The sequence below is a fragment of the Camelus dromedarius genome, chromosome 6 (genome assembly GCF_036321535.1).
Source record: "Camelus dromedarius isolate mCamDro1 chromosome 6, mCamDro1.pat, whole genome shotgun sequence".
NCBI lineage: Eukaryota > Metazoa > Chordata > Mammalia > Artiodactyla > Camelidae > Camelus > Camelus dromedarius.
In genome coordinates, this window is record NC_087441.1 from 29,828,497 (window position 1) to 29,853,692 (window position 25,196).

Consider the following 25,196-nt stretch of genomic DNA (forward strand, 5'->3'; position numbering starts at 1 on the left):
ATCAATTTTTCACAGAATTTGTGAGTACATAAAATTACAGACCAGGTCTTCCTCATGATAAGGTACGTGGGAGCTTTGGATAGCATGATGAAAGCTCAGAGTGCATTAATACCATAGGAACCCACCTTGTTTTTGAATTCTTGACAAGGTGAATGATTTCCATTTCCCGTCATTATGGTTTTGAATGCTGACAACCGAAGCCATTCCTGAACCCAGATCATAGCTGACTTTAATGTGTCCATCAGTGAGCTCTACACTCATGAAATCTTTCTATTAATTGAGTAAAAATATATCAGTGATTAGATACACAGAAAACAATACAGGTATTTACCTTCTTTGTGGGCTTTATGGCTAAATTACTGAAAGTGTTGACCTGTAACAGAAATCCATTTTTGGAAACAGAATTTGTGTTCTTATTTTGTGAACATCTGTGAGTGTGATATTATGGTGCAAATGATTACAACCAAATTACTAGAATGTATCCTTTTATGACAGGATTAAAAAGTGGGTTCCTTTAAAAACATATTAAGCAAACTAAAAGGTGTGTTCCCCAAAAGAATTTACTAAGAAATTTTGATGTGGATAAACCAACGAAGATATTTAGAACCACCTTTGACTTAGTTTTGCTCCTGCATGATTCATACTAAGGGATTCTTACCTGGGTGCTTCTCTTAAAAGATTCTAAGGGAATTACACTGAAAATAAACAATAATTAAACTGTATCTGTAATTAAAATTACTGATGAATATACATAAACACTATGCATCACACACTCTGGGATAAACACAGTCATCCCAGACTTCTTTGGACAATGACTGATAATTTAACTATAACTGATAACTGTATTGGAACCCTACAAAAAAGAAGCAAACACATTTTCAATCATGAAAGATCCACTGTGCATATCTTTACCAGGTCTCGTGTGGCAAGGTACATCAGGAGAGCACTTGAAGAAAACGTCCTGAACTTGAACATGACAGTGGAGATGTTGGGGTACCAGCGAATGGGGCGGCTGACCAATGCATAGCCTTCTCCATCAAACTGAATAGTCCCCTCACTATCTTCCACCTGAGGACTGAAGAGAGACATTTCACATGAATCAGACAATGTCTACTTGGTCCACCAGTATGAAATACATCCAACTGTCTTCTGAGACTGGATTGTAAACTGCTGTAGGGCAGGAACCATCCCAAATATATCTTCCATCCTTCCCCTTCTCTCCACCTCCACTGCCACCACCCTAGACCAAGTAACCACCATCTCTCACATGGACTTCATTATGTGTTCATTAACTAGATCACTGATGTCTTAGATTCTTTTGCTGAAGTACACAGTGGATAGTTATATTGGTGTTTAAGTGTATCTCAGTGGTGTGAACTGGTGGAGTTTTGGAATGAGCTAAGAATGCATTATTACACTTCCCTAGTACTCCCATAATAGAGAGTAGAGGTTGGATGAAATGGGTAAAGATGGTCAAAAACTTAGAGTTGTAAGAAAAAAAAATGTAACAAAATATACTTTCTGAACTCTTGCTATCCAGTAGGTTTTTCTGGGACAGATTAGATTCAGACAAAGGAAGGATTTCTCTCTCTATGTATATTTGTTGATCTCTCTTCTTCACCAGAATGTAAGTTCTGTGAAACTAAGTAGAGATTAAGGCGAGGCTCTATGTCAGGCACAAGCTCAGTGTCTAGCATGGTACTTAGTTCATAGCAGAATCTGATAAATATTTGTGGAGTGAAAAAGATTTTAGTAGAGCAAATTGCCTCACAGAGAATATATGTTCAATCAATATTGGTTGAATACTTAATGAATTAAGATGTCTTGTAAATATAACATCTAAAAAGATTTCTTTTTCAAATGCAGAGTTATCATCTATTTATCTTATCTAATTGATGTTAACAGAGTAAGTTGCGATTGTGAGGATATGTTTAAACTTTAAATGTCTGCATATTAGCCTATATTTGAATCTCTGAAATTGAAGTGTTGTATTAACTTGAGGGTAGAGAGGAGGTAGTGAGAAATATAGTAATGTCATAAAATAATAAGAGGCTAGAATATTATTTGCATGAAATCTCAGCTAAATAATATGTACAAACATTAATGGGCTTGTAGAGGAAGAACTGTTACAAATTTCAGACACGATGACTTTTTCTCTGTTTCTGGGAAAGAGAGAAATAAAACTCTGAAGACAAAAGGAAGGGAAGAGTCATTCTGTGTCTTTCATAGTCAGGTCTTTGTAATTTTAAGTTACATCTCAAAAGATATAAGATCAGATGATGTCATACTTTTTTTCTAATGTAAACTTAAAAGATGCTTTTTCAATATTCAGAAAAGTGCTAACTACAAGTTTGATGAACTCAGTTTATTAACAGTATAATTGATAGTGAATAAATTAGCTATTATTTGGCCCTCCATCATTATTATAACAATCCATTAATTTCTGGAGCATTACACTTGACACAAGAAAATGTTGCATAGAGTCTAAGGAGAAGTTCCATGAGGTTCTCAAACACTGGGATTTTGCATTATATACAGCCATGCTACCAATGACAACCCCAGGAAGGCCATGGGAGTCACTGTTGACAGTTTTCTGAATGCTTTAGCTCAGTTACTTATAACTTGTAAAAAAAAATCACGTCACAATATAATATAGGGATAAGCATTGGATTAAAAAAAAAGTCACATTTTTATTTTCCTTGTACAAAAACTCTGGGATATTTATATCCTGATGTTCTCATGCTTTTAATCTATTAATTTCCTCAACACATAATGGAAAAAATTGCAGAGTTGATGGGTGGTACCCTTGATTCTGACGTGGAATCTCCCTAGTCACTTGATACTTGGGGGTCTCAGTATCTCCGCTCTGAGATGAAAGGGTCAAGTCGGTGAATGATTTCTGAGGCCCATCGCACCCCAACCCTATAGGATATTCTTCTACTCAAGCAAAAGGCAAAACTGCAAGCAAGTTCTGGGCTGGGGACAGGAAAGCGTGCAGATGTAGCCCCGCCCACTTCATTTAATTCATTAGTCAAAACCAGGTAAGTCTGGCTTCAAATTGATGACTTTGAGGTGAGGGAAAAATGAGTCCTTTCAGGTGTAATCTATAGTATTTCAATATCTAACATTATACTAGAGTTTTCCTATTCATTTTCAATATATGTACCAGGAAAAGTGACCTTTTATAATTAATAAATGCTAAGCTTCTTAACTTGCCTTATGTTTCTCTTTTAAACCTTGAATCTGGTCAAGTTAGTAAAGATTAATTATGCTAAAGCCATGCTCTTCCATGTAAAACTTGTTAACTGTAGAATGACATGTATATTGGGGTTTAGTATATTAACATTTCATCATTGTTTCAGTGTTCAGCTCAATACATTTTACTTGTAGCAGTTTTTTTCCTATTTTAATCTTAATGTGATTTTCAGAAGTTTAAGAAAAATAAGATACACTTCTTTTTTAATAGCACAGATAACCTTTCTAAAATATTAGAAAAATTATGTCCTTTCCACTGACTGCTGAATAAATGTAAATTTCTAAGACTGACATCCCAAGATCTTCTACAAAATGTTCTTAGTCTCTGCTTTATAACCTCGTCTAGTTCATCTCCCCCATATAATCATTTCTGCTCTACAAGTGGAACAATTGGTTTTATGTTAAAATGTGATATATGTTCTCCTGAAAAGAAAACAAACACCAGGAGTTCCGTAAAAATTATCCCTAAAAATACCAAGGCTTATGGGAGAATAGGGCTAGGGCAAGATACCCAAAACTGATGCAACTTTGTAATCAGCTCACTCAGGGAAACAAACAATCTTGATAAAAATATTGGCATGATTCAAAAAGATATGTTAAGAATTTTTAAAATAAGGAATTATTTCAGTAAATGTAGAGGTTTAACTTAAAAGGATTAAGTGAAGGTAGTTTGATGGCAAGGAGTGTGAGAAGAGGTTGACCTGGTTGAGTGACAGATGTGGTAAATATACACAATGATGAAAGAGGACCGGGCAATGAACTTTTCGGAGACAGAGCGCTTGGCCAAACCAAGGGCAAGTTCATGGTTGAATGGGTATTGCAGGCTGTATTCTGGACCCAGTACTCCTGAGCTTGGTGTCCTCAGCTCAGTTGGTTCACTTTGCATTCAGCTGCCTTTACTTAATGGAACAAAACACTAACCCGCTGGGAAGAAGTGTGTATGAACCAGTGCGACTTCCGCACCTTGATGACATTATTCTCCCTTTTTTCAATCTTGTCTTAGTGAATTCACATTTATGAAGCATGTGTTCTAACAGAACAGACTTTACTTGCTCTTTTCTAAAAACATTCTGGCTTTCCAGCCTTCCCACCTTTGCTCTCACTGATCCCTGGGACTAGAATGCTCTCCACATTCTATCTGCCATCTCCCTCCTCTTTTGGACTCTTACTTTGTGTCAAAGCCCTCCTTAAATGTCACCTCTTCCATGAAGCAGATCTTGATGCCCTTAACTCCATGTGAATAATCATAGTATACCCTGAGTGCACCTTTTTAAGGGGATTTTTATTATCCCTTGTGTTTTGGCTATTTTATTATCTGTCTTTTCTTCCCTTCTGGCTATAAGTTTCTTGATGGGTAGAACTGGACTGTATTCTTCTTAGTATCAGGAAGTTGTAAGTGTGAATCTCTCTAAACTGAAAAACACCCTACAAATTCATATATATATATATATGTATGTATGTATGTGTATATATATGTATATATATTCACATATGTGAATACTATTATAATTATAGTAATTCATATAGTACTTTATATACTGAAGGCATGAGATCATTGCAGAATTGATAATTAGTGATGTTACAGTCTTAACACATAATATGCACTCCTGAATGAATATTTAAATGCTTCAGGTGTTTTGTTGATAAAGAGCTTTTCTTCTGTAAAACTCTAGAGATGAGAAGGAAATGTAAAGTGTACTCTGCTTCATTGTTGAGGAAATTAGGTCCTGGCAATGTGCATGTGCCCTTTACATTGGAAATAAAAAATACAGACCCCTTAGCATCAAATGATTTTAGAATTGCTGTGTGTATATATTAAGCTTCCAGGTATTTAACTTTAATCTTATAGCTTTAATTTAAAATTAAAATTGTTGTAGTTTCAGTTGATCAGTGGGCTCTAATTTTGTTATGCAGAAAAATCCTCCACTTATACCTAATTGTTTTACATCCTCTAGTCAGGTTTATATAAGAATATTTATTCTCTACATATGCTTTATATGCTTGCTAAATATTTTTGAATTCCTACATTCTAACCTCTGTCTTATAATTAATGATGTTTATTATGGAAATTTTTCCCGGCCTATCTCAGCCTCTGCTTCTCCTTCTCCACTTAAGCAGAATCTTCGAATCCCATGGGTTTCCACTTGAAACACTTATGGGATGCTATGTGTCACTGGAGAAATCCTGTAGGAGATAAAACCTGCAGTACCGTTTTATATTTTGTTATAAACATAAACAGAGTGAATCCAGGCTCTGAGAGGCCCGAAGCTTAATCAGTTTAGGGAGAGCTCTCCTTATGACTACAGAATTGCCCAGACATGCAGCATCTCCTGGACACGAAGGTGAGTTGGGACAGAGAGATAATATAGTCTTGATTGACTGAGATTCAAGTATCTTACCTTTGCAAATTTTACAAAAACATACGACAATGTCAAAGTACTGTTAGGGTACTTCCCAGGGCCTTGGAAAATGCCTGCACAAATGAGGGAGCGGACTTGAAGTTTCTTAGCTTCTTGGTAAATTCACCTTTGAACACAATCTCTTCAAACTTGTTGCATTCACATCATTTATGTGATAATAGAACGTTGCACAATAACATTAGAGCTTTTGTGATGCGCAGGCCAGACCTTGGGAGAGCCCTCATCTCAACTAACCTGACAGTACATCCTTTGCAGTCACCTTCTTTTTCTCGGAAATTCCACAACCCTATAGGTTTGCTGTCAAAGTATGTTTCTCCCATACAGCCAGTAAATGTAATCACACGAACAGCATCAGCCTTCTGCAGAGAGAAACATATTTGTTAGAATTTCTCAAAAACACCTTAGAGAATCCATGAGAATTCTTAGCAGCAGAATGTGGAGTAGATATTATCCACTCTTTGTGAAAATCTTGGGTGTGTACATATCCATCTTTTAACCACATCATGTCTTCACAGATCTTGGTTATTCTGTGCTATACCAGTTTGTCACCACTAGTAAAGAAACACTCCTGAGCTCCTGATCTTAGGTGAGCTGCTTATTCTTTTTGAGATTCTATTTTTTTTAAGTCTGTAACATGAAATTATTAGGAGAATTAAATAACAGAATTTGTTTATGGTACCTCATTCAGTGACCAGCACAGAGAAGGTGATTAATAAATGTTAGTGCTCCTACATCACTAAGATTTCTCTCCAGACATCATGAGAAACAATACATACTGGCTACACAAGGGGAAAATAAGCTTGCATGTAAATTACCTTGTGATAATGCTGTCTCCAATTTTTCATTTCCTTTTACACCCAAACAGGTTTCCAGGGCAGGAGAATGAAGGGACAGCGTGAATTTGTAAGAGAAGGGGCTGTGTTGTTGTTTGCTGGCATACAGAGCACAGAGGCCAGCATCAAATAAGGGTGTAGTAAATATTCGTTGAATGACAGCCCTGGTATCCTTCTCACAGGGAAAGGTCTTAAGCTTGATATACAACATAGTCAAGAAGGAGGGGCATGATCTGATCCACTCCAGAGAACCCTGATGTAATTTAAACTGTTTCTTTTGGCATCGATATAATTCTACAACTTCAGAAACACTTTGCCAAAGCAAATCCACGTTTCTCTGAATAATGTAGAAGAAAAAAGTGAAATGACATATTTGGGTTTTAGAACAAATATAAGAAGATGGTCACTAAGTAGTTAAATATTTGCAGTTATAATTTTAGGTTAAACGCATCAACATGTACATCTTTCTGTTGCTTTGATCGAGTGGTGCACTACCATGTAGAAGGAATACTGATGAGAGACACTGACATTTACAAGTCAGGACTGACCCTTGGAAGTCTCTGTCATCAGTGGAAGCTTCTCTTAATTTTACGGAGATTGATCATCCTATTTGGGGATTCTACTTGCATTTTGCTTTTCCTTCTTGCATCAGAAAAACTATACTTGGGATATTTTCCTACTCCTTTGAATTTCCATCACATATTCATTGAGTAACTTGTTTTCAGTTTCCGGTTTCTAGGCTGATGTGGCAGGAGCCTTGAAACTTTTGGCCAAAATGATTAAGATTTTCTATAGATTTCATTTGCCTGTTTTTTTTTTCTTCCTCAGATTGGCATAAAAAAAGTTTTATGCCTAGTGACATCTGAATAAGAAAAAAAAATTATTTAATGTGCATTTTAAGGTTTGACTACTATATCTTAGGCATTTGTTATAAATCTTATGCACATAATCTCACTATTCATTGTGGTAGTAAAGCATGGTGATTAAGAATAGAGAATGAGCCTGGTAACACGTGTTCAAATCCCAGTTCCACCACTGATTGCTGTATGATCTTGGTTAAATCATTTAACTTCTCTCTTACACAGATTCCTTAACTATAAAATGAAGAAGATACTATCTACCTTTTGGGGTTGTTATGAAAATTAAGTGTTTATTCATGTAAATTACTCAGAGTATTACTTAGCACATAGTAAGGGCTATATAAATGTTATAAAAGTTTATTATTATATCCTACAATATGCAAGCAAGATAGATATTTTCATCTCCTTTTTCTAGTTGAGAAAACTGAAGCCCAGGGGGTTAAATGATTTGCCTAAGGTCATATTTTAGTAAGTGACAGAGCAGGGAATTCAACCTGGATTTAATTTCAAATTTTATTATTTTTTTTTTGTATTACTCAGTCCTACCCCTATATTTCTCTTTCTGAAGAAGAGAAAAAGTTGGCGATATGACTATATTTTACTATGTAGCATATATATTTATATGTAGCTCTAAGAAATGAAGATGATTTTAGTGTATAGTGCAGAACCCATTCCAATACTTTAAAGTCACATCTCATACACAAAGCAAATAAAACAACCTCACTCTATATGAAGGTTGAGTTCTCATAAATTTGGGGTCACCCTAGCTTTTCACATTTTCTGACTAATCTCATCCTGATGATTCTGACAAGCCCAGGATTATCTGTAATATTTGGTTGTGCTCTTACATCTCACCCACAGGTCGTTTTCCAACACCTAATTCCATTTAATCAACACGAGCTTCTTTAAATGCAGACATTTTGCAATTTGAAATGCACAAGGACCTGTCATGAAGCAATTATGAGTATTAAGTGCATTACTCTCGATAAGAATGAGAAGAGCAACTTGAAAACTTTAAAAATCAGATCATGATTTGAAGACTTACGGGTCCTGTGATATTTCCCAAGGTATTCATAAATCTTTTAATTAGATGTGAGTTTGAACTTTATAGCACTTCATATCAATGAATCATAATGGATTCAGAAAATGGGATATCTTTAAAAAACACTTTGCTCCTGAGGCAACTAACATAAGAATATCAAAAGTAAATACACATAGGTTTAAAAATAGTGTGTTTCCAGAGTGGATATTCAAGGAAGAAAATTCTTACTCAAAACATATTCAGCTTTTCATAAAAAACAAATTAAGTATACAGTGTTCAAGTTTTTGCAGTGCTTTATCATGTCTTCTCCTAAAGTAGTCATGGCAGGAACTGTCTGCAGAAATGAAATTAACAGGATGGGGAAGAACACATTACCTTCAACTTCCCAGTCAAGCCACCAACAAACAGCATTGCATTTGCATCCACATCTAGAATAGTGTACCCTGGAGGTGACGCTGAATGGTATGTACTGGGTACAATGCTGGCTTTGGGTCCATCCAGAGCTCTCACAGAGATGGTTCCATTTCTCCCAGTTCTTCCAGGGCACGTGTTGAAATGAAATGGAAGAAAATATAGAAAATGAACTATGTATCACATTTCTGGTCACTTTTGATTTAAATGGTATATAAAATATAAGGCCTTGTTTTAGAATATTTCAGAGATAAGTGGGTGTTTTGCTTTAAATGTTCCAGATTCATTAAGTTGCAAATCAAAACCCAGAGTCTGATCTCTGCTATATGTTTACCATCAGATTCAACCAGGACCAGGGAGCAGTGTATCCTGATTCTGAGTGTGAGCATTGATAGGAAATGACAGAGTAGCAATCAGCTGATGGAATTGCCATAGGTTGGATAGAAAGCCTTTTTCCCCTTGCTTTACAAAACAATTTACTATTTACCTACATGTACTATTTAAACAAGTTGATATTACTTCACTTAGCATTTTGTCTAATTTAACTTAGCAAGTGAACCCTCAATAAGCCACCCTTCTGAATCATAAGCTGCATAATTTCTCCTAAAATCCCTTATTATATCTTGGATCAGAGTTTGTTGAAGTAGTCTTCCTGGAATCATGCATCATTTATTGTTTGGCATACCGTCTTAATGTATAGAGCATAACACCCATTCTTCAGAGTTGTGTATACAAATTGTACAGAACTTCACATTTAGATTCAATTAGTAGAATTTGAAAAGCTATTATTACTGTATTTCATTTTCTTAAGTGAATGGTTCCCGTGAGTTGTTAAATATGAAAATCTGATCTCTCTTCTGAGATGAGCAGTCATAACAAAACTTTAATGTCACGTTTCTCTCCCTGCTGTCTCATTCTGGTAAGCTTTTTATCTTTGAGGGTGCAGTATTAACTGAAATACGTGGAAACAATAGAATGAATTTATCAAATAAGGTTCTCCTTTAACAAAATATATCTCTTCTAATAGAAGAACTATACTTTGTAGATATAAGTATTCTTAAGCCCAGTAAAGTACTTAATCCCTCCCACACTATCACATATGCAAGCACATTTTATCTGTTGCATGCATGTGCTCTCTCTCACACACACACATGCACACGCTTTTACTGAAGATCTTAAAAAGGAATTGAAGATATTTCTCCCAGTAAGTTTATTTCAAACTTTTTATTATGAAAAAAATTAAACATATACAAATATGGAATGAAACTCTACATATCCATTCCCTAGATTCAACAATCACCAGATCTTCAAGTCTTCTTTACTCATCTCTGATCGACTTCATCTCTAGCCCTCAGCCTTTAACAAAACCCCTCAACTGTTAGCTGCTTTGAGTTTAGGAGGCAATTGAGAATTAGAAAAAAGAAGAAGAAAAAATGAGGGGAAAGAATTGAGGACAAGAATGAGTTCTATAAGTAATCTATACACTGTTAGAAGTTAACTGAATTAAAGATTCAAAGTTAGAATTAATCAATTTCCTGTTGGAAATCAATTTTCCTGTGTGGACCTGGCATATATATTCATGCCAGCATTTGGATCTTGCACCTGTCTGTAGCCAAGCCTGCGATGCAGACGACAAGAGGAGCTTTGCACCCAAGACAGACACCAATGGCACCTTTGTGCTCTGGATTGTACTGATGAAGGTGAGTCTCAATACATCTCCTTCAGATGACTGAAAACAACTTAACCTCGAGATTCCAGAAGAGGGGGCCAGAATGGACAGCTCAGTCTGTTCAATATCATGAAGGTTTGTCAGTTCCTAACAGGTACTACAAAGATACCGTTCACACATACTTAAACACGTAGATGATATTTAAAATTTGTATACATACATACATAGCTACCTTCTTGAAAGAGAAATGTTTTTTCTTAAAAACTATGAAACTACATCAAAATCCTGTCAATTATCTTAACCTTTATTGAGTTAGTTACCTTGATGCCTCAATACGGTACCAATACGAGTCATCAATTGTCAAATCTGGATACTCTACACGTCCAACTCCAGATCCAACATCCCAGAGGAAGCTTACTTTGCCTTTACGCATTTCTATAGCCAGAAAGTCAACCTAGTGCAGAGAAACACAAAAACAATAGATACCAGATATAAAGCACCCTGAGAGAGGAGGCCAGAAGAGTCTTTTCAACAGGTGCCATTTCCAGGTATGTGAAATAATTAGAAGCCTCATGAATAAAAGTCCCAAATAATATGATCTATTATTATCTATGGTTAGATATTATTATATCTTTAAAAAGACACAAATGTCTATTTTGCTGAGGCCAAAGTGCTAATTCAACAAATTCTAGTTAGGTCTAACACTGAGACAAAAATTTTTTGTCACCCTGATATTTGTGGTGGAAATAAAAGCACACATTTGGGTTCAGAGTTCAATGTTTTCATGACGGGCACTGGTGTTTTTGAGGGGCTGGATATGATACTTTATCCAAAGTGACCCAGAATTTCTCCCCTGAATTCCAAGCATTGATTTACGTGATAAGTGGTCTGTTGAAAAGTCTTCATTTTGAGAGGTTTCCATGCATACAAAGTCAAATGGGTCAAATGAAAGGAATTAGAACTTTTGGGGTGAGCTCTTCCAGATACAACTTCTGTTATTTCAGTTTGAATCATAAATCCAACATGAATCAGAGGAGACTTCACCAGCATGAAATTAGGACACAGTTCGCCATTTCATTTAACATGAAAGTTCATTGTAATTTCTTAGTTAAAGTGAAAAAAAATTCTATTCCTATTAATCTTTTTTCTGAAATATCTGGATCTGAAAATACAATTCAAAATAAATGTTGATGTACTCAGAAATGAAAGCAGATGTGCCTAAACACTGTAAAAAGTTTTCATTTCATTTGCCTTCTAACTTAATTTGACACTTCAGAACTTTGTGAGGTGAGATTCTGAGGTTTTTCAAATGTGAAAGTCCACCTTACCCAATTTTGGGACCATGTTATTGGATTCTATACACTTTCCATACTACCAGGATTAACCTCTGACTAAACCCAAACACTGGGTTAGACTGTTAAATGTTAGACTTACAAATTTGGCACTTCCAAGATAAAAAAGGAGGTTGTCGGCGACAGCCGTCTTTACGTTGACAATGATACTATTGTAGCTTCCTTTCTTGATTTCCGGCTTGTATGTTCGAATGCAGTCACCTCCCGAAGACACAGATACTTTGATCTTCAAGGAAAACAAGGTACAAAGAACCAAGACTAAATCTCTCAGAAAGTTTGAAGTAGCTCCCAAACAACCACAAAGCCAGCATCATCTCTTCTTTGAAGTTATTTTTCCATCATCAAATGGTAACATTAAATGCCCAAATGCAGACACCATTACACTCACTAATGAGGGCACAGAAGAGCAGCTCTCCACCAGCATTTTGACAATGAGCTGCTCACAGTCCTGTGTCTTGTCAGCACGCTACTATTTTTTGAAGCGTGCAACTAACAAATTCTTACTTTCATCCCTGACTCCTTGATGAATATGGGGACATTCTCAAAAGGTGATTTTACATGAAGATAATGGTATAGATCTTCATTCAGGCTTTTTAATGAAATTTTACAATTCAAATTTCAGGGATTGGATTTGCTTAAAGTAGGAAACCATTTTTCTTTTAGTTTTCAAGAGGAAATTACCTACCCTCCCATGCTCGTACAGTGGAAAGAGGCCAACTAGATTTTGTTCTAGATGTTCTAACAATAAGAAGACTATTAATCATTCCACTCAGAACATACATTTCAGAATAAATTATACCTTCTTATTAAGTTGCCAGGAAATGAAAAAGAAATCATTTCCAATGGCTATCATTACTAATGTATTTAACAGCTCCTTTTTCTTTTTGACTAGTACTTTAAAAATTACTATAAATTGCTAAGAAAGGAATTCCTATGTGAATAGAGATGACACCAATTTTTACTTACATTTAGGGAGCCTTTCTTCAATCACAAATAACACTAGTTGATTATCCCATTTAATTTTTTTTGGCTTTCATGCATCTTCTAGGGGGTACTTTCAGGACAGCAATGTAGCTGCCTGGACTCAGAGAGAATCAGTTACTTTGTGAGTGACAGTGCTCACAGTAGGAGGCAAAAACAGGGGAAGATATAAAATTTCTCTTTGCCACTGATTCAAATGTCTAGCCTCAGAAATCCTCTTGGCCCTCACTAGGGGTGAATTTCCATTTTCTCATTCCTTCTTGCACTTTCCACACTTTGAAGAAAACCAATTAGTATTATTATTACCCAATAAAAGGGTAGTGCAGTCTCCAAACAAGAGAGCCTAAGACACCAATCTCCATGTTATGATGAGTCAGGCGGTGCCTCGAAGGGTCTAACTGGGGAGTGAGTGTAAGGCAGCACCAGGACCCCACTCCAAAGGTGGCACAGATGACACAGAGGAGGTGCTGGATTCAGGAAAGCCACGGAGGAACTTTTGGTTCTGACAAATATGTACATTTATCCAAGTTTGAGAAATCCTGATGATACAGCAGATTGGCTGAATCGCTGCCTAACTAACCACACAGACCCTGCCTAACTCATATATTTGCACTTTTCCTCACTTAATCTACTATCCAAACTGCATCGCCCAGCGAAGAAAACAGGCTTGCCCGAATGGAACTGTGTGTGTGGCCTGGGGCTGGAATAATCTAGAAAGTCTGCTGCTGTCCTTGCCTCCCCTCTAAGGGTGGGACCCCGTCTGACAACTGCAGAGCTCAGTACTGGGGTCCACTCTGGTCCCCGGAGTGTTTTCTCTATGTTCTGGAGAGATAGTCTCCCTGATGGTGTGGTTGTCAGTGAAGAAGTTAATTCTTTGCTCCACAAATGATAGGATTTCCCTTCTAAATAAAACACTAAGCGTAGATGATTCAAAATGAATTGCAGAATAGCAGAACCATGAGACGTTCAGCTTTTACTCTGGATGTTAATACTATAAGGTAGATGTGCAGTGGAGGCTGGCAGAGGGTGTTAACATGATAAATAGCAGCTACACAAAGGGTTATCCCAGGATTTAAGAGACGAAAAGGATAAAATAAAGCAAGAGAAAAATAATATAATGGAGGGCAGGTAGCAGAATTGCAATCTTTACATGTTTTTAATGTTCAGGAAAAGGTGTAGGACATAGTGAGTTTTTAGGAATTTGCAGCAAGTGAACCAAAACCACCATCAGATAAGATCTTGGCACTGAGCAAATTTAGTATCTGAAGCAGGCTATAAGAGCCACTGACATCGTAAGAAGATCAAAGGGAAGAATTCCAGGTCTGACAGGAATTCATGAGTAGAACTGAGTAACAGATTGAGCTATCCCTGGCAGGAAATCACACTCAAATTCCTCGTAGGGCCGGATTAGGAGTCAAAAGTAACTGTGTGTGTAGTTTGTTTTATCTTTATTTCATACATGATTTATAGGCTTGTTCATAGAGCTATATTATGGCTAGTTTAACCACAATTACTCATTTTTGCTATTTGTGATTAAACTTGTTATATATGTTATTTTGGTTATTTCTTTTGTTGTTACAAAGAACTCATACATGTTACAAAGAACACAATGTAGTAATACTCCTCTGTTACTGTTTGGAGAAGAAATGACTGAGTGGGTGGAGTGCGTGGCTGGTCAGGGTGAGTTTCTGTCCTTGCTTAAGCCTACTTGGTAGGAGTGATAGGGGATTACATGACTGGAGTGTTGAAAAGGGCACTGTCAAAGTGTAGAAGACGGAGCACCAGTATTGAAGCCTAATTCAACTGATGAAACTCCATCTGAGGCTTGGAAGTCTAGGAGAGCAGCCGCCTTAGAGCCAAGGGTGTTTAATGTCACTAGGAGTTACAATTAATCTGCTTTATGGCACACTTTACATACCGAAAATCTACGGTTCTCTGAACAAAATGGCGTCGTTATACCCAATATGCCAGGAATTAATCTTGTAAAGTAACCTACTGCTCCACTCTTCCATGTTTATATAAAAGCCCTCTGGATTTTCTGTTCTCTGGCTTATGGTTTTAAATATATTCTCAGTATCGGAAATACTCAGGCAGCCCAAACTGTTGGTAACCAGTCGATAGCGACTAATCTCTCCATTTAAATAGCTCGTGTATTGTTTTCCAATTATAGATATTTCTTCTAACTAACTTAAAACAGGTAAATCAAAGCACAGTATTTAAAAATTTCTCCAGAAGAAATCTCTGGTATATATCCCTCTCAGAAGAGGGGGAGAGATTTCTGAAACACCAGCATTCTCTTAAGATACTTGGTTCTATTACTTACTGTTATTTCTGAAGTGAACCCTTAGTAAGACTTCTAAACAAAAATCACTAAGAAGTAGCTATCTCTAAGGCATTTCTCATACAATATGATTACCAATTCATCATCATGAACTCAATTAAACATTATTGAGGATTCCATTATTATATCTATTGGATTTTCACTGCATTTTTTCATCCAGTTAACTAGGTCATTCATTTAGAAAGAGTATCAGCCACTCGATTTCAGACTCAACAAACCAAAATAAATCTACTTCAAAATAAATGTCTTTAATTTCTTGGTCACATTAAGTATGTTAGGGCCACATCCAGACACTCATGTCAAATTATAAATATATTTCTAAATCAGGCATATGCAACCTTCAATTAGTACAAAACCTATTTGGAAAAAAAATTGGCTGCTTATATATTTCTAACACCTTAAAAAAAACAAGGCACCTTATTGTAACTTCCCTTTCCAAAAGTAGTTGAAATTTTACTTAAAAGGCATGGACAGGGATTTTTTTTTCAGGAATTATTTTCATATCTTTCTTTCATTTTGTATTTTGAGACAGGTTTGATATATTTACACACCAGAATTTGATCTCTCTTCCCAGGGCCTGGGATGGGGAGGCACTCATAACTGATGAGTACATGGGCATATTTTTAGATTTCTTTACAATGAAGAAATAATAAAAACGTCCAGATTTCACCACTTGATAACTAAGTCAGGAAGTGTGGCTAAGATTGGGACTCACAAGAGACTAGTTACTGTGGTTGCTTCTCTGAACTTGACATTGCACAACACAGGAGAGTCACGTCAGTCTTTCTTTTTCTCACCACTGCCACGGCTACAGTTGGGTCTCGTTAAATTTGCTTCCTTCTTTCTAGTTTCTCTGATTTTTCCCACAAACTACTTCTAGATTCATATTCAAAAAGCAGTACTCTGATTATATTACACTTTGAATTTTGGAACTTTCAGCTTCTCCTCACTGGTGAGGTTTATCTTAGGTATAATTGCAGCTGAAAGAAACTGTTTAACTCACCTGTTTAAGGCCTGAAAAGACCTAGCCTCCATTGACATGTCTGGTTTAATGTTCACTTTACCAATAGTAAAACTAGACTCTTCTGTCATGAAATGACCCTGAACTGCCTTTTCTCTCTGCCTTGGCTCAAGTTAGTTCCCTCTCCTCGGCATGTTCTCCGCCCTCACCCTCTCCTCCCACGTCCAGGACTGTCCAACTTCATCCAACTTCAGGCCCTGCCTCAAGTCTTTCCCTTCAGGAAATCTTCCGGCCCCACTAGAGGTGATCTTTCCTTTCAGAACATAGTAGCTCATGTGATGTAGCACCATATACAGCATTATGTTAGAGTTATTTGTGTACTTGTCTTATTTCTCCTAAGACATTACAAACTTTGTGAGTGGAAGGACTACCTCATTCATCTCTGCATGCCTCGCAGCAAGTAGCCTTACACGTAGGCGATGCTTTTTCTGTGCTGGCTAAATCTCAAATAAAAACACAAACCTCGGAGTAACATCTGATTTCCTTTCACCTTGTGCTTTATGTATTCAATGATCACCTGTCATCATACTGCCTGCGAGGTTTTCATATTGTAGCTCAATGTACGTCTTTTCCACCCTGTCTGCTTCTTTTACTCTGAGATTTTGTACTTCGTCTTCACTAATCTTTTTGTCATTTCTAGGTTTTTCTTCAGTCATGAATTCCTCTTCAAGGTCCACTTTGAACTTATTATCTTGACCTTGTTTAGAAGTATCAGTTATATAGAAGGAGGAAAAAGGATACACTATCACTCAGGTATAATATTCTTGGCTGCTTATTAAAAAATAAGTTGATGGATTAAGAAAAATTATTTCTGGTCATTTTAGTTTTACATTGTTTAAAAATGGATTTTTTTTTAGAAGTACTATGTAATCTAGCAATTCTACTCCTGGGTTGTATTTAGCCAAAGAAAATAAAAACATTAATTAAAAAATATACTTGTACCCCAGTGCCCATAGCAGTACTATTTACAATAGCCAAGATATGGAAGCAAGCTAAGTATAGAGAAGCTGTGGTATATATATTAAATGGAATATTATTCAACCACTAAAAAGAATGAAATTCTGCCATTTGCAGCAACATGGATGGGCCCAGAGAATATTATGTTTAGTGAAATAAGTCAGACAGAGAAAGACAAATATTCTATGTTATCATTTATATGTAGAATCTAAAAATTAAAACAAATGAATGTACAACAAAAAGGAAACAGACTCACAGATATAGAAAACAAACCCGTGGTTACCAGTGGGGAGAGAGAAGGAGGAGGGGCATGGTAAGGGTATGTACAAAACAAATAAGCCACAAGGATATATAATGCAGCACAGGAAAATATAGCCATTCTTTTGTAAAAACTTTTAAATGGAGCATAATCTATAAAACACTGAATCACAATGTGGTATACCTGAAACTAATATAATATTATAAATCACCTACACTTCAATTAAATGAATGAATGAATAAATAAGTAAATAGGATTTTTGAGATAGAAGGCTTGGATATCTACAAAGATTTGAGTTTAAACCTGAAGACATGAAGATTGTTTTTTTTTTTTCCCCTTCTATTTCTAAAATAATCATAAGATGACTTCACTAGGCTAATGTTTCATATTGGCATTTACACTAATCTGTCTTGGTTCATTAAGATGCTGCCTTCTAGAAAGTTCTGCCTCTATACTAATAGTTTTTTAACTGGGTTAATAAAGAGAACATTTTGAGACAAGTGAAGTGTTTCCTATTCTTACTCCAAAAAATTGTAGAAATTGTTTGTAACCAAAATAATTTTTGGTTGCTCATACTCAGACAAAAGAATATGCAGAAACTAATGGTTCCTCTTTGCTACTATCCATATAACCTTGCTCATTCATTGCTTCTAGAATCCCACTGGTTGGTCTTTTTTGCTTTCATCAAGAGCAAGGCACTGTCATCCATGCCTTTTGAGTATACAAAAACAAGGTTTCTGTTCTTAAGATTTGTATTAGCTCTATTCAAACAGTAATAGAACTTTTATTTCTAAAACAATAATTGGTGATTACTTATCTCAAGAAATTACTTTTAAAATTTACAGGAAAAATTCTAACCTTCCCCCTCCCCAGATAACTTCAAATTAAAGGAAAAAAACCAGACATCATTCAATAGGATACCCTGGGGAAAGGTATTCCTTCTGGGAATATTACCAAAAATCACAATCATTTACTGATACTGAAAATCCAAAGAGCTTACAGAATTGGCTTGTTTCCGGGCTTGGTTTATCAGTTCTTTTATCTCAGAGATGTTTTTCTTCAGGGTATCCTCAAGTTCCTTGATGGGTTTGAGTTTATCTATTAGTCGATCAGCTTCTTGTTCTAGACTTTTCACAGTGGCATCTGCATCGGCAACTGATGGAACAAGATTAGTGCATACCACACATACATGTGCACACACAAACACACACAGGGACACACACACAGAGACACAGACACACATGCACATGTATGCACACAGACACACGCACACACAGAGAAAAGCTTAACTAAATAATTGATGGGATTTCATTTATCCACGTGACAGAAGTGAGGCCAAGAGAGTTGAAGCAGTTTGTGATGGCAGATGGAAATATTTTAGTTGGGACTCAAGCAGGTCAGAAGAAGAGAGGTTAGAGAAAGATGGCCAACATTCTGGCTTTATGATTAAGGTGAAAGTTAGCATTGAAGATCACAAATACGATAAACTTAATTCAATGCTTAATTTCTAGCTTCACCAAAAAGCTAATCTTTAGAGAATAGAACTGTAGTCATAGAATCAAAGACTTGGAAGCATCTTTAAAATCTTACCTAGTCTGTCCAAGCCAGATGTATATTTAAATCAAGATTCTCACACAAAATTGGTTTTCTTTCTCTCTCTCTCTCTTTTTTTTTTTTTTTTTTTCTTTCTTTTTCTCACTTTCTTTGCACATCTTAAAGAGAAAAGCTATCAAAATGTCTTCTGGAAAACATTTCAATGGTGAACAGCCCTTAGGCTAAAGGCCTGTTATATTTTAATTAAAACTTTAATGCTGTAGCTCATTTTCATTTTGAAGAATAGTTGATTCTCCTGCTCTCTATATTAGGTTGAACCATACTAAACTGTCATTTTTTTGTAGCTAAAATTTTTAAAAGGTTGAATATTGATGATTTTAATAGGGGTTTAACCTTAAAATAATTGAATGTTATCACTGATTCAGAGATTTTCAGCATGTACTTTTCATAGGAGGACAAATAGCACATGGAAAATCAATTATTCTGTCTCTAGGATGCTGGCAGTCTTATCCAAACCATGCCATTTATTATCTGATTGAGCACAATTTGTTCTGTTTTCTGTCATTGTGACCTTGATGAAAAAGTAAAATTGCTTAAGGTCCAAGGCTACAGGCCTCGATGGACTATGAATGATCTGAGAGTTAATCCTTAAGGATGAATCAAATGTGCTCAAAAGGAAGTTATTTTAAAACTAGGTTTTAAAATAAGTATTTTGAACTCATGCTCATAAGTATGAGTTACATTGTCAGTAATGTTTAAAAAGAACACAGGTCTATTATTAACTTCGATAGAGTTGCTAACCTGAAATGAGGGTTACCGGGGTCAAAGCTCTTGTTACATAATTGTACAAACACAATTACCCTTCATTTCGTACACTTTAAGTAGACCATTGGTTCACTTTTCCACTTCCTTTAATTCCCCAATATTACTCTGATATTCTACAAATTATTCTGCGACTGAGAAAAAGTGATTTAGATTTCGATTCATGAGGAAGAGAAAAAAGGGTTAAGCTGAGACTACTTAGACAAGTAACGGGTCCTTTTCATCTAAAGCTCCCAGCTGTTTTTATCAAATGTTTCCAAATGGAACCTGGAAGTCCTCCCATCCCTGTTTTGTTTTGTTTTCCCCTCTATCTTCTGGAACAGTTGAAGTCATATGGAAACAATCTTCTCGAAGGTTTTAAAAATAAATCACCTGTGATATTGAGCCTGATGCTTTCTTGTGCAGTAGTTTTTGAAAACTTCACTTTCTTCCATAATTGTTTGTGCAAATTTTAAAATCACTTCTGAAGATAGATTTTGATAACTTAATGTTTTACTACAAAATTATCTCTCTTTTTAGGCTTTAAAATTTATTAGCCTACAGTTTTGCCAAGTCCTCTCTTACGTGTGAAATTTCCTCCCTTATCTAGTTAAAGCTCCTTCAGAACTTTGTCCATTTCTGCTTTGTTTTCCTTGATTAACCCTGTGAAGCATCTAAAAATTTTTGTCTGTATAGTCCTAAGAATCCATCACTAGGATTTATCACATCTAGTATTTTCTGTCTTCTAATTCATTAATTTTTTTCATCTTCTTTGTTTTAGTTAATTTTAGTTTGTCTGACTTACAGAATTGATTGCCTAAATTGTTTATTTCAATGCTTTTTAGTAATGTCATTGCACACAATTTCCACTGAGGACAGCCTTGGTCATATTTCTCAGGTTTTGATATGCTGGATTTTATTATTATTATTTTCTATTTTGCAGTTTTATTTTTGACATTGAATTTAACTATAAGATGTTTAAGAGAGAATATTTTTATATCTTAGTGCTTGCTCATTTGTTAAGATCTAATTTTATTAACTTTATTTTGTGCTTCTCCAAATATAATTCTCTTAAATTTGAGAATAATTACTCGAAAAAATGGGAGAAGCAAGCTTCAGGGGGGAAAAGCAACAATAACAATGTAGATTTAACCTATCTTAATCCTGCTGCAAAGAAATCATTTGGATTTCAGTGACTGAATTTGTGTTATCAGAAACATCATAATGTAGTTCAATCTGCAGAGGAATTCAATTTTCCACTTCTATGTGGGTAAAATAGGTACTTCACTAATTTTTCAAACACAATTGAAATATTTATATCAAATACATTCATATACTAACTTTTTGTAAGGCAAGATTCTTTCTATATATCTAGCATTAATACTGTGATGCTGGAAAGAATAGCTATCCAATATTTACAGCAATACCAAAACATGGTAACATGCAAAGCTGAAGCTTTTTGCAATAGACAATCAAGCATAAAAATTACTAGAAGGAATGCAAATAAACATATACATACTGATTTCTGCAGGTAATTTCATATGGAAGTAAAACAAAAAATAGAAAATTCATGAGAAAATATCTATAGATATTATACAGTAGTGACTGTAAAAAATGGTACTTTTCACAAGACTAATTACCAATAAGTCAGACTAGTATTATCAAGTAAAAGTCTACAAAAACAAGTCATTTAGCTGGCCATTGTTCATATTAAAAGGAGATTTATTATAATATTTTAATAAGATAGAAACAGACCCAGTTTAATTAATGTTTAGAGATATTAACTATTTCTTTTGATTGATGATAGAATCACAGAAGGTAGGGAGAAATATCTCATTATACAAAGGCCACTATCAGTTGAGAATTAATCTGAAAATGAATGAATGATATCTTAAATTATAAAATAAGTAAAAGAGAGAGAGACATTTACCTTAAAACTTATTTTCATTCATTTTTTGGGGGGGAAATATTGTGAATTGGCATGCTTCTGAACCAGTCAGATGGAACCTTTGAACTACAGGGTTAAGCTAACTCTAGGATTACAGAAGACAAAATTTAAAAACTGTGTATCTCCTCTTTTTCTTCCTTGAAGACATGATGAGTAATGAAGTCTTTCTCCCTAGCTCTGAGGTGCACGTTAGATTGTTTGTACTTGCTCATGAAGGAGTTAGGCTAGTCATATCTAGTATTTCACAGCATCATTAGCATTGGATATGGGGCTACATTTGAGGCTAAATTGCTGAAAAATCAGGCTCCACTCCCCAAACAGTATCTGGATTATACAGCATATAATATCAATAACAGTGTTTTTGTCATTATTTTCTACAAATGTTTTGGTTCCCAATAAATATATTGGTATTATAGAAAGAGGGCTAGTCTCTTGAGAGTGACAAATACAAAGAATCTAGCATATTCTTTGGTGAAATCACATACTAAGATAACACTTCATCACTTTAAAGAATGGAAAAATATTAAAAATCATACTGTTTATCGACTACACTTAATAATTTAAATCATCATTATAGTCAGTTCTCCCACCTTTTTTCAGTAAGTCTTTATTAACTCAATATAGTTTAATGTAATATACAAAAGATGTGAAGAAATCTTGATAAATTAGATAAATGCTTTAATTTCCTGAAAATTTTAACTGACTAGAATCTAAATAATATCAATATTTTCCAATGTGAATGTGTTTCAAGTTGATACCACTTTAATATCTTGTTCTAACAGGCCTGCTAATAAGAGTGCTCCTTGACCTCTAGGTTCCATGCAATTTCACCAACTCTGAGGATATAACTTCCCAAGTATAACTGTATTTTCAATTACACTGAAGGATTAAAAAGCATGTGGGCATCCCTACACTAAATATCATGCAGCCTTTGAGAATTCCTACTTTCCTCTCAATTGGACAAAATTTGAGTAAGTAAGCACTTGGGTGGAGCTGGGAGCCTTGGATTCTGGCTCTGGAGATGCAGGCACTTAATTCCTGGGCCCTTTCAGTCTATGAAAGGAAGAGGCAGACTCCATCACTAAGAGAGTCTCTTCCTTCTCTAACAGTTATGAGTCTAGGACCCTTTAAATTGTGAAGAAATAAATGACATAATCAAAGTGAAAAAGGAGATCTTACTGTTCTTTGAAGGATCTTTTACCACAGCATTTGTTTTGGCTACGCTGTCTGCTAGCTGATTGTAATTTTTCTTCAGGCCATCAAGGTTCTGGTGGAGATCTTTAATCTGCGCTAGTACATCTTTAGCTGTGTTGTTGGCTTGTCTTGCTTTGTCTTTAACGGCTTGCAGTTTAGTGGCCGTGTCTGTCAGCAGAAGACGATATGAGAAACAAAACAAAGGGTCTAGAGTTAGTGGCTTAATCCATGCTTGTCAAAACGAGGCTGCGGCTGGCTGACCTCAGGGACACACGCTCAAAGAGAAAGGCTGAACTCTGTCTCATTCGGTTATAGCAAATGAAGCACATTTTTAGCTAAATTAAATTTTCTCCAGGACCTTTGCTATGAATGCCTGATTAGCCCTTAAAATAGCAAAGTGATTATTCTAAATGGTCACTGTGTAAGGGTATATTGTGATTTGCTGCTGAACATTATTAAAAAGAGAAATTTATCGAAATTAATCATATAGCTTCATTAAAAGTAAGTTTAAGATTTAATTTGCATTTCTAGGGTGGGGGAAAATGAATGTATTTTAATTTTAGGATGGAGAGGCTTTTTCAGGTACTAGACTATATGTCTGTATATTTATATTTGTTTTCAGCATTGGAAATTTTCTATGTACTTCCTTACTAAAAATTTAGGTTTTTTTAATGTTAAAAAAAGTAAAAATTATTAAGATTTTAATATTTCCTGTGTTGTATAAATATATGCATTTGTTTCCTTGATCATAATTTGTATAAAATACATATAGTACATATATGTATTCTTACTAGTATGCGTAGATTAGTGGTTAAGATCACAGCTTCTGAAATTAAATTGAGGGGTTCGAATCTCCTGTATTCCTCTTTTATCAATGGCCTTCGGTATACTATGTCTAAGTGTGTTCCCTGTAGAGATAATAATGCTGTTCACCTTGCAGGACTAGAATGAGGATTACATACACTTAACATAAACATATTGAGTAAGCACTCAATAAATGTTAGCAACCCTTGTTATTGTTTAACCTTATTATGCTATTAAAAATACAAAAATATTGTCCCTAAAAGAATAGTGCTTTCAGGAACTAATACCAAACATTAACTCCAAGTACTTGTAATAGGTAGAAAGATATTGCAGACATGGTTCAACTCTTCGCGTTTTTGAAAGCTGAAACGTTTAAGGAACTGAACTTTGCCAAGAAAGATGTGCTGAAGGGCAGTTGGCTCTCACCAATAACTGAAGGCACTGTAATAAACTGCAATTTTGTGGTAGTAAATCAACAGTTTAGAGAATAGTGTCTGTATGATTTTAGTCTTTCCCAGCAATATAAGATTTTCTGGGCTGAAACACGGAAAAACAATATAATAATAAGATGGCTATATTTTCCTTTTTGTAACATATTCCTATGGATGTCAGCTAAGGCAGCAAATGATGAGAAACATCACAGTGTAAAGTATGATTTAGTTTCTCATTCTCACAAAGAATTCATAAGAAAGCCTGTATCTAATAGCCTGACAACAGTACAAATATAATGTTAGAAAAAATGGTAGAAGTTAGAACATTCTTCAAAAGTTCCTATCAACTAGCAGAGTTTGCAGTGCCCTAAATGCTTACCATTTGGAATGGCTGATAATTTTTCCAGAGTGTCATTCAGAGCTCTCAAGAGATCCCTGTTTCTAACATTGGCATTTTCTAATCTGGCTGTCAAGCCATTCAGACGGTCCTCATTTTCTGTGAACAGAAAACAAAAAAGGATGACACAATTTTAATCATCTCTGAGGTTATAGCTGGATATACAATTTTAGGTTAGTTTAGTATAAAGTTAATTAAAAGCAAGAAAATTGATTCAATTAATTTATTGGCATCTGTCCATAAATATATTTCAGATCAGAATATAAAATATGTGCTTATATGACCATTTGACATTTCAACATGTTCAACAATTACATTTTATTCTTGGTATCTGATCTTTACTTGACTTAATCTGATCGCTTCCTATGGAGAAAAAACTTTGAAAGGATTGGTCTTTATTGCATGTTTAATGATGCTTTCTTGACACCACTCCTACTAATTCCACTTATTTTAAAAATTTTATTACCAAAATGGATCGTTGGATTAGCTTTTAAAGATCTCAAATAGATATGATTGTTAAGCAGAATCTCCCAACTTTAGTAAACATCACTTATTAATATTTATTTGAAACAAATAAAAATCAAAGGAGTGGAAAAATAGCTTCTAGCACATTTCTAATAAACTTTTTTTTTATAGAGAAAATGATACTTTATAAGTTGCTTCAAG

General features: G+C 35.2%; 1 protein-coding gene across 1 annotated transcript in view; it reads right to left on the minus strand.

The window, feature by feature from the left end:
- The window catches only part of LAMA2 (laminin subunit alpha 2), a 520,519-nt gene that overhangs the window by 47,674 nt on the left and 447,649 nt on the right, over positions 1 to 25,196 (minus strand). Inside the window, exons 42-51 of the mRNA XM_031456303.2 lie at positions 24,513 to 24,629; positions 22,884 to 23,066; positions 21,276 to 21,281; positions 18,402 to 18,556; positions 11,925 to 12,068; positions 10,811 to 10,944; positions 8,786 to 8,945; positions 5,910 to 6,034; positions 913 to 1,075; positions 126 to 270 (exon numbers count right to left, since the gene is read on the minus strand). Of these exons, the coding sequence (XP_031312163.2) occupies positions 126 to 270; positions 913 to 1,075; positions 5,910 to 6,034; positions 8,786 to 8,945; positions 10,811 to 10,944; positions 11,925 to 12,068; positions 18,402 to 18,556; positions 21,276 to 21,281; positions 22,884 to 23,066; positions 24,513 to 24,629 (1,332 nt within the window). The remainder of the gene's footprint in view (positions 1 to 125; positions 271 to 912; positions 1,076 to 5,909; positions 6,035 to 8,785; positions 8,946 to 10,810; positions 10,945 to 11,924; positions 12,069 to 18,401; positions 18,557 to 21,275; positions 21,282 to 22,883; positions 23,067 to 24,512; positions 24,630 to 25,196) is intronic.